Below are 16561 nucleotides of genomic sequence, written 5' to 3'. Positions count from 1 at the left end.
TGGTGTGTGTTGTGACCCCAAAGACAAAATGACAATTGTATCCATTTGACAGGCGTACTTTATTCAAAGATATTTTTAATGCACACATACAAACCTACACACACACTCTCAAAGCTGCAACTTTGAAGCCAGAAGTAGTCACGTTGAAAGAACAGTCAAATCTCAGACAGACAGATGTCAAGAATTAAAGGAGACTCAATGTGGAGATGCACGCACAGCCAACAGAAACTGACTTAGACTCATCTTTTCCTCCTTTGTCGGGGTCCAAGGTCATAGACTTAACACAGTGAAAGAGACCATAGCCAGGTGTACAGTAGTTTTCTATAGCAGTCATATTTCCAGTTACCTCCAACTGGAGAATGTTAGCCTATCCAGTGAACAGAGACCAGGAAGTAAAACAATTGGTCCATCATTCTGTCATTACTAAAACATGAGGGAATACATTGAGGTCACGAGCAATTCAGCCACATTTCTCCATAATAGTCCTACTTCTCATATATATACATACATTCAGAATAATAAAGCCTTTTTAGTGCAGTCAAATTGAAACAATAGTGCTATTTCCTGTAATTTAAAAAAAAGTCTGACTGTCACGCTGTACATTAGTTCCCCTAACCACAGATCTAGGATCAGATTACCCAACCTTAACCATCAGGTAAAACCCAAAACTGACCTTAGATCAATGTTCAGAGACAACGTCAACCTACTCCCCCTCCCATCCCTGGATGTCACCTGTTTCTAGGTGTGGCTACGGAGTGATGAATCCTACGGATACTAAACACATGCAGTGATGACACTACAACCCCGAAGCAGAAAGATGACATCATCAACATGGGACAAAACCAAAGTGATCCGAACTTCTCAAGCCAAGTATTTTTTTTACAAATTATTTCCCTAAACCGGAACTGACAAACTCCCTCTTACACACGCCTTGATGTTTTTGAAAGGTAGCATTTATTTATTTATTATTTAACCTTTACTTAACTGAACGGTAGCATGTGAGGCCAGGATTGAAGTTAATTCCATTTAAATTCAGAACATTTAAAAGAGCAATTTTCCCCAGATTATTTTTCAATTGTTGATGTGATGATTTGTAATCTTCCCTCCTAGTCAGAGTTGAAATGAAATCATCCCCAACCCGAGCACACGTTCCTAGAATTATTTGAATTTAATCCAATCCAACCTTCCCTTTTACACACCCCAACCTCCCCGCTACTCCATGTTGTCGAAGTTTAGCACATGGCCGTCAAAGTGTGTGAGCACGTGCTTCTGGAAGAGCTGCTGATGGCAGTCCAGGGGGAACTGCTCAGAGCACACGGGACACACCTTCCAGTGGCTCTCCACGTGCTGCTCAAAGCTACGCTGCTCAAAATGTGGCGGGAAGATCACCTCGCACAACGGACAGCGCTTGTGGACCTCACTACTGAGTGAAGGGGGGGGGGGCATAGAAAATAATAGTCAGATGAGGAGGAGGACAGAAAGATGGAGAGAGGGAGTAGAGGGTCAGGAGAGAGGGGGAGAGAACAGCGAGGTGGCCAGAGAGAGAGGGAGGAGAAAGGGAGCAGAGGGTCAGGAGAGAAGGGGAGAGAGGGAGCGAGAGAGAGTAGGGTTAGGTTTTGTGTGTGTTGGTAAAGCTGGGATAGCATTGTGTACTGTCTGTGTGGTGTGTGTGTGTGTTACCTGGGGTCAAAACAGAAGCTGCTCCTGTTGTCGTTGCGTCTGCTGCTGGACTGATGATTGCAGGCAGGCTGCTCCCCATCACCGACCTATAATATATATACACACACACCATTACTGCATGCAACACACACTCTCTCTCTCAAACCATGGCTGTCTGAACACTGATGACTCTCTCCAAAGGTTAATAGAGCGTTAATAGAGCTAGAGAGGAGAGGGTCATGATACCAGTGTATCAGTGAAGAGCAGTGTGTGTGTGTGTGTGTGTGTGTGTGTGTGTGTGTGTGTGTGTGTGTGCGATGCCCTCCTAATACACCATTGGGAGGAAGTAAGATGAAGTTACCCATAGTAACTGATCTAAGGTCAATTTAGCATTTCCCTCAATCTTATGCTTGAGGACAAGATTTGGGGAGGATAAACTGATCCTAAATCTGCGCCCAAGGGCAACTTCTACCAATTAGCCTCATCCAGCCCCCGCGGACATCAATCTAACACTAACGAGCTCAGAGTGGGAGACGTTAATTAGACTTTTATTTAAAAGAACTCTCCTCTATCTCTGGCCACCCTGGGGTCCTCCTGTTTTATACCCTTTACTGACAGAGTGTATGGAATGTTGCCAGTAAAATAAAGATCTGGCAATTTTTTGGATCCCAATTCATCCAGTCCCATTTATAGCCCATTCCTGCCGGGACAAGCCTTTTATATCTCCTGTACACATGCCAGCAAGTTTAGGAGCAGACATGGGCCAATGTCACTTTAATTCATTCCATTGAATTGACACCATCACAAAGAATGCTTGAGATGTTTCTACAACTTGATTGGAGGCCACCTGTGGTAAATTCAATTGATTGGACATAATTTGGAAAGTCACACACCTGTCTATATAAGGTCCCGTAGTTGACAGTACACGTCAGAGCAAAAACCAAACCATGAGGTCGAAGGAATTGTCCGTAGAGCTCCAAGACAGGATTGTATCGAGGCACAGATCTGGGGAACGGTACCAAAACAGTTCTGCAGCATTGAAGGTCCCCAAGAACACATTGGCCTCCATCATTCTTCAATGGAAGAAGTTTAGAACCTAGAGCTGCCTGGCCAAACTGAGCAATCGGGGGAGAAGAGCCTTGGTCAGGGAGTTAACCAAAAACCTGATGGTCACTCTGACAGAGATCCAAGGTTCCTCTGTGGAGATGGGAGAACCTTCCAGAAGGACAAGCATCTCTGCAGCACTCCACTAATCAGGCCTTTATGGTAGAGTGGCCAGACAGAAGCCCATCCTCAGTAAAAGGCACATGGCAGCCCGCTTAGAGTTTGCCAATAGGCACCTAAACACTCTCAGACCATGAGAAACAAGACTCTCTGGTCTCATGAATCCAAGATTGAACTCTTTGGCCTGAACGCCAAGCATTACGTCTGGAAGAAACCTGGCACCATCCCTACGGTGAAGCATGGTGGTGGCAGCATCATGCTGTGGGGATGTTTTTCTGCCGCAGGGACTGGGAGACAAGTAAGGATCGAGGCAAAGATGAAAGGCGCAAAGTACAGAGAGATCCTTGATGAAAACCTGCTCCAGAGCGCTCAGGACCTCAGACTGGGACGAAGGTTTACCTTCCAACAGGACAACGACCCTAAGCACACAGCCAAGACAACGCAGGAGTGGCTTCGGGACAAGTCTCTGAATGTCCTTGAGTGGCCCAGCCAGAGCCCGGACTTGTACCCGATCGAATATCTCTGGAGAGACCTGAAAATAGCTGTGCAGCAACGCTCCCCATCCAACCTGACAGAGCTTGAGAGTTTCTACAGAGAAGAATGGGAGAAACTCCCCAAATACAGGTGCCAAGCTTGTAGTGTCATACCCAAGAAGACTCGAGGCTGTAATCGTTGCCAAAGGTGCTTAAAAGTCAAAGTACTGATTAAAGGATCTGAATACTTATGTAAACGTGATATTTCATTATTTCTTTTTTTGTAATATATTTGCAAAAATATCAACAAAATGTTTTTCTCATTATGGGATATTGTGTGTAAAACAATTTAATCAATTTTAGAATAAGCCTGTAACGTAACAAAATATGGAAAAAGTCAAGGGGTCTGAATACTTTCCAAATGCTCTGTAGCCCCACTCTTCCCCTATGCACTCATGGCGAATTGCGGAGCAGTAACGAACACTTAATGACACTTAAAAATTCCATGACACTTAAAAATTCTGGGTTTAAACACACAGTATTTAGGAGTTGAGAAATAAAGTAGGAATGGAAAGCTGGGGTCGCCCTCTTTTTAACAAAGGCCATTAAAACTGTTTTACGCATGATTGCAAGAATTGTTGTGCATTTGCTTGTCAGAGTGCAAGTTTCCCTCCCTTTGGCACTCAACTTGAATGCGCCTGGAGAGGAATATTTCTCACATAGAACACACAACAAGCCGACTAGGTAAATGGATAAACTATTCTACTATGAGGTTGTCAAATGTTTCTATTCATTACTTGTGTGTTTGCAGAGGAAAAGTAAATGTGGACTGTTCTAGCATCTTCAAAGTTCGCCTCGACAAAAATATTTTTCGGGTTTCATATTCTTTGGTGTGGCGAAAATGATTTTACCGTGGCACAGCGCCACAGTTAAATGACTGCAGCGGAAACACTACTATACGCGATCGAGCAAAATGATTGGGCTACATTATTGCATGCTAAATGTTTCTGATCAGTGATAGATGAGAAACCAATAGATGAGCTACACCACCTCCACTTATTTGCCCAGCCAGAAACCAATTAAAAGGTAAGTTCACCCATTTTTACATGTGGCCTTATTTTCACTCTTTCTGCGCTTGTTGGTGGTTCCACCAAACCGTTTTTTTTTTTTTTAAATATTTTGTTTCATTTTTTTGTGCAGAGACATTATCCAGAATGAGATTGTGATGTAATATGAGTTTGTTAGGAGTGTTTTGGAGCTTTTCATGCTTCACACACATGTTCATAGTGCATTTTAGTCAATGGCAAGTGATGTCTCAGCAAAGTTTGACAACCAATTTTCTCTGTAACACAACCAAATATATATATATATATATATATATATATATACACACTGCTCAAAAAAATAAAGGGAACACTTAAACAACACAATGTAACTCCAAGTCAATCACACTTCTGTGAAATCAAACTGTCCACTTAGGAAGCAACACTGATTGACAATAAATTTCACATGCTGTTGTGCAAATGGAATAGACAACAGGTGGAAATTATAGGCAATTAGCAAGACACCCCCAATAAAGGAGTGGTTCTGCAGGTGGGGACCACAGACCACTTCTCAGTTCCTATGCTTCCTGGCTGATGTTTTGGTCACTTTTGAATGCTGGCGGTGCTTTCACTCCAGTGGTAGCATGAGACGGAGTCTACAACCCACACAAGTGGCTCAGGTAGTGCAGCTCATCCAGGATGGCACATCAATGCGAGCTGTGGCAAGAAGGTTTGCTGTGTCTGTCAGCGTAGTGTCCAGAGCATGGAGGCGCTACCAGGAGACAGGCCAGTACATCAGGAGACATGGAGGAGGCCGTAGGAGGGCAACAACCCAGCAGCAGGACCGCTACCTCCGCCTTTGTGCAAGGAGGAGCAGGAGAAGCACTGCCAGAGCCCTGCAAAATGACCTCCAGCAGGCCACAAATGTGCATGTGTCTGCTCAAATGGTCAGAAACAGACTCCATGAGGGTGGTATCAGGGCCCGATGTCCACAGGTGGGGATTGTGCTTACAGCCCAACACCGTGCAGGACGTTTGGCATTTGCCAGAGGACACCAAGACTGGCAAATTCGCCACTGGCGCCCTGTGCTCTTCACAGATGAAAGCAGGTTCACACTGAGCACGTGACAGACGTGACAGAGTCTGGAGACGCCGTGGAGAACGTTCTGCTGCCTGCAACATCCTCCAGTATGACCGGTTTGGCGGTGGGTCAGTCATGGTGTGGGGTGGCAGAGGTAGCCTGACTGCCATTAGGTACCGAGATGAGATCCTCAGACCCCTTGTGAGACCATATGCTGGTGCGGTTGGCCCTGGGTTCCTCCTAATGCAAGACAATGCTAGACCTCATGTGGCTGGAGTATGTCAGCAGTTCCTGCAAGAGGAAGGCATTGATGCTATGGACTGGCCCGCTCGTTCCCCAGACCTGAATCCAATTGAGCACATCTGGGACATCATGTCTCGCTCCAGCCACCAACGCCACGTTGCACCACAGACTGTCCAGGAGTTGGCGGATGCTTTAGTCCAGGTCTGGGAGGAGATCCCTCAGGAGACCATCCGCCACCTCATCAGGAGCATGCCCAGGCGTTGTAGGGATGTCATACAGGCACGTGGAGGCCACACACACTACTGAGCCTCATTTTGACTTGTTTTAAGGACATTACATCAAAGTTGGATCAGTCTGTAGTGTGGTTTTCCACTTTAATTTTGAGTGTGACTCCAAATCCAGACCTCCATGGGTTGATAAATTGGATTTCCATTGATTATTTTTGTGTGATTTTGTTGTCAGCACATTCAACTATGTAAAGAAAAAAGTATTTAATAAGATTATTTCTTTCATTCAGATCTAGGATGTGTTGTTTAAGTGTTCCCTTTATTTTTTTGAGCAGTATATATAAAAACCTGTTTGGGGGATCAACTACAAGCACAGAAAGAGTGAAAATAAGGCCACGTAAAAATGAGTGAGCTTTCCCTTTTAATTGGTTTATATACAGACAGATATTCAGTGAAACAAAGTCACATTGATTAAGTCAAGTCACAGGTCGGGAGTAAGCCTAGTCTACTAATGCCACGTTCAAAACAACTGGGAAAAATGCGAGGTCAAATCATGACGCCAGTGATCTTCAGGTCGGAGCTCTAGAAAGAGGCACTAGTTCCCGAGTTGGATGACCGTTCAAATGGATCTTTCCCCAGTCGGAGCTCTAGAAAGAGGCACTAGTTCCCGAGTTGGATGACCGTTCAAATGGATCTTTCCCCAGTCGGAGCTCTAGAAAGAGGCACTAGTTCCCGAGTTGGATGACCGTTCAAATGGATCTTTCCCCAGTCGGAGCTCTAGAAAGAGGCACTAGTTCCCGAGTTGGATGACCGTTCAAATGGATCTTTCCCCAGTCGGAGCTCTAGAAAGAGGCACTAGTTCCCGAGTTGGATGACCGTTCAAATGGATCTTTCCCCAGTCGGAGCTCTAGAAAGAGGCACTAGTTCCCGAGTTGGATGACCGTTCAAATGGATCTTTCCCCAGTCGGAGCTCTAGAAAGAGGCACTAGTTCCCGAGTTGGATGACCGTTCAAATGGATCTTTCCCCAGTCGGAGCTCTAGAAAGAGGCACTAGTTCCCGAGTTGGATGACCGTTCAAATGGATCTTTCCCCAGTCGGAGCTCTAGAAAGAGGCACTAGTTCCCGAGTTGGATGACCGTTCAAATGGATCTTTCCCCAGTCGGAGCTCTAGAAAGAGGCACTAGTTCCCGAGTTGGATGACCGCTCAAATGGATCTTTCCCCAGTCGGAGCTCTAGAAAGAGGCACTAGTTCCCGAGTTGGATGACCGCTCAAATGGATCTTTCCCCAGTCGGAGCTCTAGAAAGAGGCACTAGTTCCCGAGTTGGATGACCGCTCAAATGGATCTTTCCCCAGTCGGAGCTCTAGAAAGAGGCACTAGTTCCCGAGTTGGATGACCGCTCAAATGGATCTTTCCCCAGTCGGAGCTCTAGAAAGAGGCACTAGTTCCCGAGTTGGATGACCGCTCAAATGGATCTTTCCCCAGTCGGAGCTCTAGAAAGAGGCACTAGTTCCCGAGTTGGATGACCGCTCAAATGGATCTTTCCCCAGTCGGAGCTCTAGAAAGAGGCACTAGTTCCCGAGTTGGATGACCGCTCAAATGGATCTTTCCCCAGTCGGAGCTCTAGAAAGAGGCACTAGTTCCCGAGTTGGATGACCGCTCAAATGGATCTTTCCCCAGTCGGAGCTCTAGAAAGAGGCACTAGTTCCCGAGTTGGATGACCGCTCAAATGGATCTTTCCCCAGTCGGAGCTCTAGAAAGAGGCACTAGTTCCCGAGTTGGATGACCGCTCAAATGGATCTTTCCCCAGTCGGAGCTCTAGAAAGAGGCACTAGTTCCCGAGTTGGATGACCGCTCAAATGGATCTTTCACCAGTCGGAGCTCTAGAAAGAGGCACTAGTTCCCGAGTTGGATGACCGCTCAAATGGATCTTTCCCCAGTCGGAGCTCTAGAAAGAGGCACTAGTTCCCGAGTTGGATGACCGCTCAAATGGATCTTTCACCAGTCGGAGCTCTAGAAAGAGGCACTAGTTCCCGAGTTGGATGACCGCTCAAATGGATCTTTCCCCAGTCGGAGCTCTAGAAAGAGGCACTAGTTCCCGAGTTGGATGACCGCTCAAATGGATCTTTCCCCAGTCGGAGCTCTAGAAAGAGGCACTAGTTCCCGAGTTGGATGACCGCTCAAATGGATCTTTCCCCAGTCGGAGCTCTAGAAAGAGGCACTAGTTCCCGAGTTGGATGACCGCTCAAATGGATCTTTCCCCAGTCGGAGCTCTAGAAAGAGGCACTAGTTCCCGAGTTGGATGACCGCTCAAATGGATCTTTCCCCAGTCGGAGCTCTAGAAAGAGGCACTAGTTCCCGAGTTGGATGACCGCTCAAATGGATCTTTCCCCAGTCGGAGCTCTAGAAAGAGGCACTAGTTCCCGAGTTGGATGACCGCTCAAATGGATCTTTCCCCAGTCGGAGCTCTAGAAAGAGGCACTAGTTCCCGAGTTGGATGACCGCTCAAATGGATCTTTCCCCAGTCGGAGCTCTAGAAAGAGGCACTAGTTCCCGAGTTGGATGACCGCTCAAATGGATCTTTCCCCAGTCGGAGCTCTAGAAAGAGGCACTAGTTCCCGAGTTGGATGACCGCTCAAATGGATCTTTCACCAGTCGGAGCTCTAGAAAGAGGCACTAGTTCCCGAGTTGGATGACCGCTCAAATGGATCTTTCCCCAGTCGGAGCTCTAGAAAGAGGCACTAGTTCCCGAGTTGGATGACCGCTCAAATGGATCTTTCACCAGTCGGAGCTCTAGAAAGAGGCACTAGTTCCCGAGTTGGATGACCGCTCAAATGGATCTTTCCCCAGTCGGAGCTCTAGAAAGAGGCACTAGTTCCCGAGTTGGATGACCGCTCAAATGGATCTTTCCCCAGTCGGAGCTCTAGAAAGAGGCACTAGTTCCCGAGTTGGATGACCGCTCAAATGGATCTTTCCCCAGTCGGAGCTCTAGAAAGAGGCACTAGTTCCCGAGTTGGATGACCGCTCAAATGGATCTTTCCCCAGTCGGAGCTCTAGAAAGAGGCACTAGTTCCCGAGTTGGATGACCGCTCAAATGGATCTTTCCCCAGTCGGAGCTCTAGAAAGAGGCACTAGTTCCCGAGTTGGATGACCGCTCAAATGGATCTTTCCCCAGTCGGAGCTCTAGAAAGAGGCACTAGTTCCCGAGTTGGATGACCGCTCAAATGGATCTTTCCCCAGTCGGAGCTCTAGAAAGAGGCACTAGTTCCCGAGTTGGATGACCGCTCAAATGGATCTTTCCCCAGTCGGAGCTCTAGAAAGAGGCACTAGTTCCCGAGTTGGATGACCGCTCAAATGGATCTTTCCCCAGTCGGAGCTCTAGAAAGAGGCACTAGTTCCCGAGTTGGATGACCGCTCAAATGGATCTTTCCCCAGTCGGAGCTCTAGAAAGAGGCACTAGTTCCCGAGTTGGATGACCACTCAAATGGATCTTTCCCCAGTCGGAGCTCGTTTTTTTTTTAGAGTTCTCAGTTGTTTTGAACGCAGCATAAGAGACATGCGAGTGAAGAGAAAAATAATCAACTTGTTAAATTAAATAACATGCTGGCAAAACGTTCTGATCAGTGTTTAATAATGAGCCAACTAGGCAAGATGATCACGAGCAGCACTCACCTCAACTTAGCATTACCAGAGCATAATTGTAGCCTAACCAATATCCAAACGGAGATTCAGTGAAAAGAAAACTCATTTTTTGTGGTTGAGACAGTGTTTCCCAAACGCGGTCCTGGGGACCCCAAGGAGTGCACGTTTAGTTTTTTCACCTAGCGCTACACAGCTGATTTAAATAATGAATTCATCATCAAGATTTGATCATGTGAATCAGCTGTGTAGCGCTGTATATATGGGAACGAAGGACAAACAGCAGGGAGAGAAAGGAAGAGATGGAGGGTGTAAGAGAAAAAGAGAGATAAGAAGATAAAGAATAATGAAATGGTTAGAGGGTAAAAACAGGGGACAAGGAAAGGAAGGAAATACGGTAAAGACAGGACAGAGGAGAGGGATAGAGAGAAGAGGCAGAAATAGAAAGTGGGATACAAGAGAACAAGCTAAAGTAAATGCACTGACTTTACAAAACATTAAGAACGCCTGTTCTTTCCATGACAGACTGACCAGGTGAATCCTGGTGAAAGCTATGAACTCAGCTGTTAAATTCACTTCAAATCAGTGTAGATGAAGGGGAGGAGACAGGTTAAAGAAGGATTGTTAAGGATTGTGTGCCATTCAGAGGGTGAATGGGCCAAATATTTAAGTGCCTTTGAACGAGGTATGGTAGTAGATGACAGGCACACTGGTTTGTGTCAAGAACGGCAACACTGCTGGGTTTTTCACGCTCAACAGTTTCCCATGTGTATCAAGAATGATCCACCACCAAAAGGACATACAGCCAACTGTGGGAAGCATTGGAGTCAACATGGCATGGGCTTTCCACACCTTGTAGAGTCCATGCCCTGATGAATTGAGGCTGTTCTGAGGGCAAAAGGAGGGGGTGCAACTCAATATTAGGAAGGTGTTCCTAATGTTTAGTATACTGAGTGTACGTGGAAAAAGGATTGGCGGTGGAGGACAGAAATGGACATACAAAAACAGCAATAAAAGAGGACTAGGTTACAGAACTTAGCAGAGTGTGTGTGTGTGTGTGTATTCACGTTGCGTGGCTCCTCGGGGGGGTGCTCCAGTCCGTCGGGGGGGCTCATGCTTCGTGAGGAGGGCTGGATGCAGACCACCTCTCTCTCCCAGCCTGCACCAGGGGTTGGGGGGGTGGCCGGAGGGGCGCATGCACCAGGGGCCTCGGGAGGGGGGCGGGGCATCTGCTCAGGGGACAGGGCACCGTCTGCCCCGTCTGGAGAAAACACAAAAACCACACAGGAAACAGGAAGTGTCACCACGGAAAAGGAGCAGGATCGATGTCTCTTTAGGTGGGAGAATGGAACGGGTTGACAGTGAGAGAAGATACAGACCTATGGGAGGGGGAGAATGGAACGGGTTGACAGTGAGAGAAGATACAGACCTATGGGAGGGGGAGAATGGAACGGGTTGACAGTGAGAGAAGATACAGACCTATGGGAGGGGGAGAATGGAACGGGTTGACAGTGAGAGAAGATACAGACCTATGGGAGGGGGAGAATGGAACGGGTTGACAGTGAGAGAAGATACAGACCTATGGGAGGGGGAGAATGGAACGGGTTGACAGTGAGAGAAGATACAGACCTATGGGAGGGGGAGAATGGAACGGGTTGACAGTGAGAGAAGATACAGACCTATGGGAGGGGGAGAATGGAACGGGTTGACAGTGAGAGAAGATACAGACCTATGGGAGGGGGAGAATGGAACGGGTTGACAGTGAGAGAAGATACAGACCTATGGGAGGGGGAGAATGGAACGGGTTGACAGTGAGAGAAGATACAGACCTATGGGAGGGGGAGAATGGAACGGGTTGACAGTGAGAGAAGATACAGACCTATGGGAGGGGGAGAATGGAACGGGTTGACAGTGAGAGAAGATACAGACCTATGGGAGGGGGAGAATGGAACGGGTTGACAGTGAGAGAAGATACAGACCTATGGGAGGGGGAGAATGGAACGGGTTGACAGTGAGAGAAGATACAGACCTATGGGAGGGGGAGAATGGAACGGGTTGACAGTGAGAGAAGATACAGACCTATGGGAGGGGGAGAATGGAACGGGTTGACAGTGAGAGAAGATACAGACCTATGGGAGGGGGAGAATGGAACGGGTTGACAGTGAGAGAAGATACAGACCTATGGGAGGGGGAGAATGGAACGGGTTGACAGTGAGAGAAGATACAGACCTATGGGAGGGGGAGAATGGAACGGGTTGACAGTGAGAGAAGATACAGACCTATGGGAGGGGGAGAATGGAACGGGTTGACAGTGAGAGAAGATACAGACCTATGGGAGGGGGAGAATGGAACGGGTTGACAGTGAGAGAAGATACAGACCTATGGGAGGGGGAGAATGGAACGGGTTGACAGTGAGAGAAGATACAGACCTATGGGAGGGGGAGAATGGAACGGGTTGACAGTGAGAGAAGATACAGACCTATGGGAGGGGGAGAATGGAACGGGTTGACAGTGAGAGAAGATACAGACCTATGGGAGGGGGAGAATGGAACGGGTTGACAGTGAGAGAAGATACAGACCTATGGGAGGGGGAGAATGGAACGGGTTGACAGTGAGAGAAGATACAGACCTATGGGAGGGGGAGAATGGAACGGGTTGACAGTGAGAGAAGATACAGACCTATGGGAGGGGGAGAATGGAACGGGTTGACAGTGAGAGAAGATACAGACCTATGGGAGGGGGAGAATGGAACGGGTTGACAGTGAGAGAAGATACAGACCTATGGGAGGGGGAGAATGGAACGGGTTGACAGTGAGAGAAGATACAGACCTATGGGAGGGGGAGAATGGAACGGGTTGACAGTGAGAGAAGATACAGACCTATGGGAGGGGGAGAATGGAACGGGTTGACAGTGAGAGAAGATACAGCGAGAAGAGAAGATCGAGAGAGACAGTAAGATAAAGAAAATGTAGAAACCCTTAGACAAACACAGATATTGTAGATAGTAGAAAGCTAGAGTGATGTAGAGATGCCTGTTGAGATGACAGCCAAAGAGACAGACAGATAGATGGGGGCAGAGAGTTTCACCTCGAGTGTTGTCGGTGGAGTAGGGGTTCCCGTACTGCAGCTCTGCAGGTCTCTGGGGTACCAGGGGGGGTGGGGAGGGGTCCTGGGGGTAGGGCAGGGGGTAGCGCAGCAACACGGGCTGTTTGACCTCTGACCCCTGACCCTCAGCCTCCTGCTCCCTCTGTCGGTCCTGACACTGATGCAGCTCCTGGCACGGGGACAAGGAGATGGCCACTGAGAACAACTTTAAATCATTTGAAACAAATACTAGCACCAAATAAAACCAGGAAATCTTTTTCATTCATATAGCTGGATAAACAAAACCAATGCAATGGGGCGTGGTTTCATCTTGACATTACTCTACTTTTAAAGTCTGAAAACATTTGACAAACTTCACTCATTTATGAGTGAAATGTCCCTTTACGCTGGGCCACAATCTTAGATATACAGAAAATGCATGTCTGTATGTAAACTATAGCTATGTATTTAAGTGATAATGCCAGAGAAGCCGTGGTTTGGAGGATATATTGGCATGGGTGTTGTCTCGGGCCAGCAAACTGTGCCAATATATCCTCCAAACCAATGCTTTGAGGGCACTTTTATACAATGGTTACCATCATATTAAAATAATGATTGACATATTTTCATTAAACTTTATTTCGAGTCATTTATTCATACTATTTCATCCTTCCATGAGGATATAGTCCTGAGGTTGCTACCTAAGCCATCTGGTAGTAGGTTCGATTGGCATCGTTGCCATTCCAAACAAAAAATGGTTGCTATGCAGGCTTTTCCTCCTTGGTGGATAGCCAACTACACAGCTAACACAATCACTTCAAACTGAAGCTGGAAAGACAGCAAAACTTGTTTTACCTCTTTTTCTATTGACATTTCTTTGTATATATCCATAAAAATGTTGCGAATTCATGATTTTGACTGGCTGAGGAAAGCCGTCTGTCTCATCCCGACACGTTCATTCTCGATGGGACAGTGGATATCGCATTTCAATATTGTAATAATGTTGCAAATGTCGGAGAGACAGACAGCAAGGTTTCCACAAATCTCAGCTGCTGTAAACCAAGTGCTAGCCAAAAGCAAAGGGAGATAATGTCTAGCTGTTTTTACAGTGGAGATCAGGTTGATGAATTGCCTGGCCGGGACGTGCAGTGACTTTCCAGATGGAACAGTCAACAGGCATTTCACCATCATAGCCAGTGGTAGTCTGAAATGCACAATGGCTGGAACGTGGTTTTAACCAATCAGCATCCAGGATTAGACCCACCCATTGTATAAATATCCATGGCCCTGGACTAAGTACCACAGGACGTCACATCTATGCCCCGTCTGAAATACCCTTTCCTATACCTAGACACCTCTCCTAGATCTGAAATACCCTTTCCTATACCTAGACACCTCTCCTACATCTGAAATACCCTTTCCTATACCTAGACACCTCTCCTAGATCTGAAATACCCTTTCCTATACCTAGACACCTCTCCTACATCTGAAATACCCTTTCCTATACCTAGACACCTCTCCTACATCTGAAATACCCTTTCCTATACCTAGACACCTCTCCTAGATCTGAAATACCCTTTCCTATACCTAGACACCTCTCCTAGATCTGAAATACCCTTTCCTATACCTAGACACCTCTCCTACATCTGAAATACCCTTTCCTATACCTAGACACCTCTCCTACATCTGAAATACCCTTTCCTATACCTAGACACCTCTCCTAGATCTGAAATACCCTTTCCTATACCTAGACACCTCTCCTAGATCTGAAATACCCTTTCCTATACCTAGACACCTCTCCTAGATCTGAAATACCCTTTCCTATACCTAGACACCTCTCCTTGATCTGAAATACCCTTTCCTTTACCTAGACACCTCTCCTAGATCTGAAATACCCTTTCCTAGACACCTCTCCTAGATCTGAAATACCCTTTCCTATACCGAGACACCTCTCCTAGATCTGAAATACCCTTTCCTATACCTAGACACCTCTCCTAGATCTGAAATACCCTTTCCTAGACACCTCTCCTAGATCTGAAATACCCTTTCCTATACCGAGACACCTCTCCTAGATCTGAAATACCCTTTCCTATACCTAGACACCTCTCCTAGATCTGAAATACCCTTCCTATACCTAGACACCTCTCCTAGATCTGAAATACCCCTTCCTATACCTAGACACCTCTCCTAGATCTGAAATACCCTTTCCTTTACCTAGACACCTCTCCTAGATCTGAAATACCCTTTCATTTACCTAGACACCTCTCCTAGATCTGAAATACCCTTCCTATACCTAGACACCTATCCTAGATCTGAAATACCCTTCCTATACCTAGACACCTCTCCTAGATCTGAAATACCCTTTCCTTTACCTAGACACCTCTCCTAGATCTGAAATACCCTTTCCTTTACCTAGACACCTCTCCTAGATCTGAAATACCCTTCCTATACCTAGACACCTCTCCTAGATCTGAAATACCTTTCCTATACCTAGACCCCTCTCCTAGATCTGAAATACCCTTTCCTTTACCTAGACACCTCTCCTAGATCTGAAATACCCTTCCTATACCTAGACACCTATCCTAGATCTGAAATACCCTTTCCTTTACCTAGACACCTCTCCTAGATCTGAAATACCCTTCCTATACCTAGACACCTATCCTAGATCTGAAATACCCTTTCCTATACCTAGACACCTCTCCTAGATCTGAAATACCCTTTCCTATACCTAGACACCTCTCCTACATCTGAAATACCCTTTCCTATACCTAGACACCTCTCCTACATCTGAAATACCCTTTCCTATACCTAGACACCTCTCCTAGATCTGAAATACCCTTTCCTATACCTAGACCCCTCTCCTACATCTGAAATACCCTTTCCTATACCTAGACACCTCTCCTAGATCTGAAATACCCTTTCCTATACCTAGACACCTTTCCTAGATCTGAAATACCCTTTCCTTTACCTAGACACCTCTCCTAGATCTGAAATACACTTTCCTTTACCTAGACACCTCTCCTAGATCTGAAATACCCTTTCCTATACCTAGACACATCTCGTAGATCTGAAATGATCCATTGGATCTTATGTACGATTAGGAGCAACTTCAGGGTTTTCGATCATAGAACACCAAACAGTTCTATCTGAAGTCAACTGCTAGAATAATCTAGTCTTACTGTGAGAGGTGTCAAACTCCAGCCCACGTAGCTCTCGCATGCTTGCTGAAGGTGCTCACCCCCCCTTCCTTTCTTTCTCCTTCCCACCTTTTTCTTCCTCCCTCTCTTGATGACTTCATTAGTGCAGGGCTATCCGGTTTAACATTTAAACGAGGGTGACCGCGGGGTGAAACAGACACGAAGGATGGCATTTCCACCATTTAATGGTTAGTGTATTACGACAGTACAGTACAGGGATGGGCGTATCATTAGTTGGAATCTAGAAATTGGGGCAGAGGGAGGAAGCTATGTTGGGGTATCCAGTGCTTTGATAGGCTTCTAACAGCTAAACACCTTCAGGCTTCAGCAGTAGCTCTATGAAAGCATTTTATACCATCTCAAACATATGACAGCTCATAGGTCCAGTGTCCTGATGTTTTAACAGCTGTGTAAACTGTGTATTTCCTGAGGTCTTATGCTATGACAGCTGTATGAATGTTCATAGTACCTCCTTGAGTTGGTCCTTCTCTCTGAGGGCCTGAGCCAGACTCTCCTTCAGCTCTGTCACCTCTATGACCCTCTCTGCCATCTGGATCTACACAGAGGAAACGTTGGAAAAACATTAGACCATCAGACAAACATCAGACAAACATTGTACCCATTGGCCACAAGGTACAGAGAACTTACAGATTTATCCTGTAAGGACTCATTGTAAGTCATCATGTATATACC

The 16561-nt window shown here is 46.5% G+C and overlaps 1 protein-coding gene across 6 annotated transcripts in view; it reads right to left on the bottom strand.

The window, feature by feature from the left end:
* Positions 1-40: 40 nt before the first annotated feature.
* Positions 41-16561, bottom strand: part of LOC106588861 (tax1-binding protein 1 homolog A) — a 50884-nt gene continuing 34363 nt past the window's right edge. For 5 of the 6 annotated variants that reach the window (XM_014178353.2, XM_014178354.2, XM_045709566.1 and 2 more), the window contains 5 exons: positions 16338-16424; positions 12675-12861; positions 10655-10848; positions 1681-1766; positions 41-1423 (listed from right to left, as the gene is read on the bottom strand). In XM_014178353.2, the coding sequence (XP_014033828.1) occupies positions 1213-1423; positions 1681-1766; positions 10655-10848; positions 12675-12861; positions 16338-16424 (765 nt within the window). In that variant the 3' untranslated portion in view covers positions 41-1212. The remainder of the gene's footprint in view (positions 1424-1680; positions 1767-10654; positions 10849-12674; positions 12862-16337; positions 16425-16561) is intronic. The other variant, XM_014178352.2, reaches the window with a different exon arrangement.

Source organism: Salmo salar, chromosome ssa27 (genome assembly GCF_905237065.1).
Source record: "Salmo salar chromosome ssa27, Ssal_v3.1, whole genome shotgun sequence".
NCBI lineage: Eukaryota > Metazoa > Chordata > Actinopteri > Salmoniformes > Salmonidae > Salmo > Salmo salar.
This window is presented reverse-complemented; position numbering and strand designations above follow the sequence as displayed.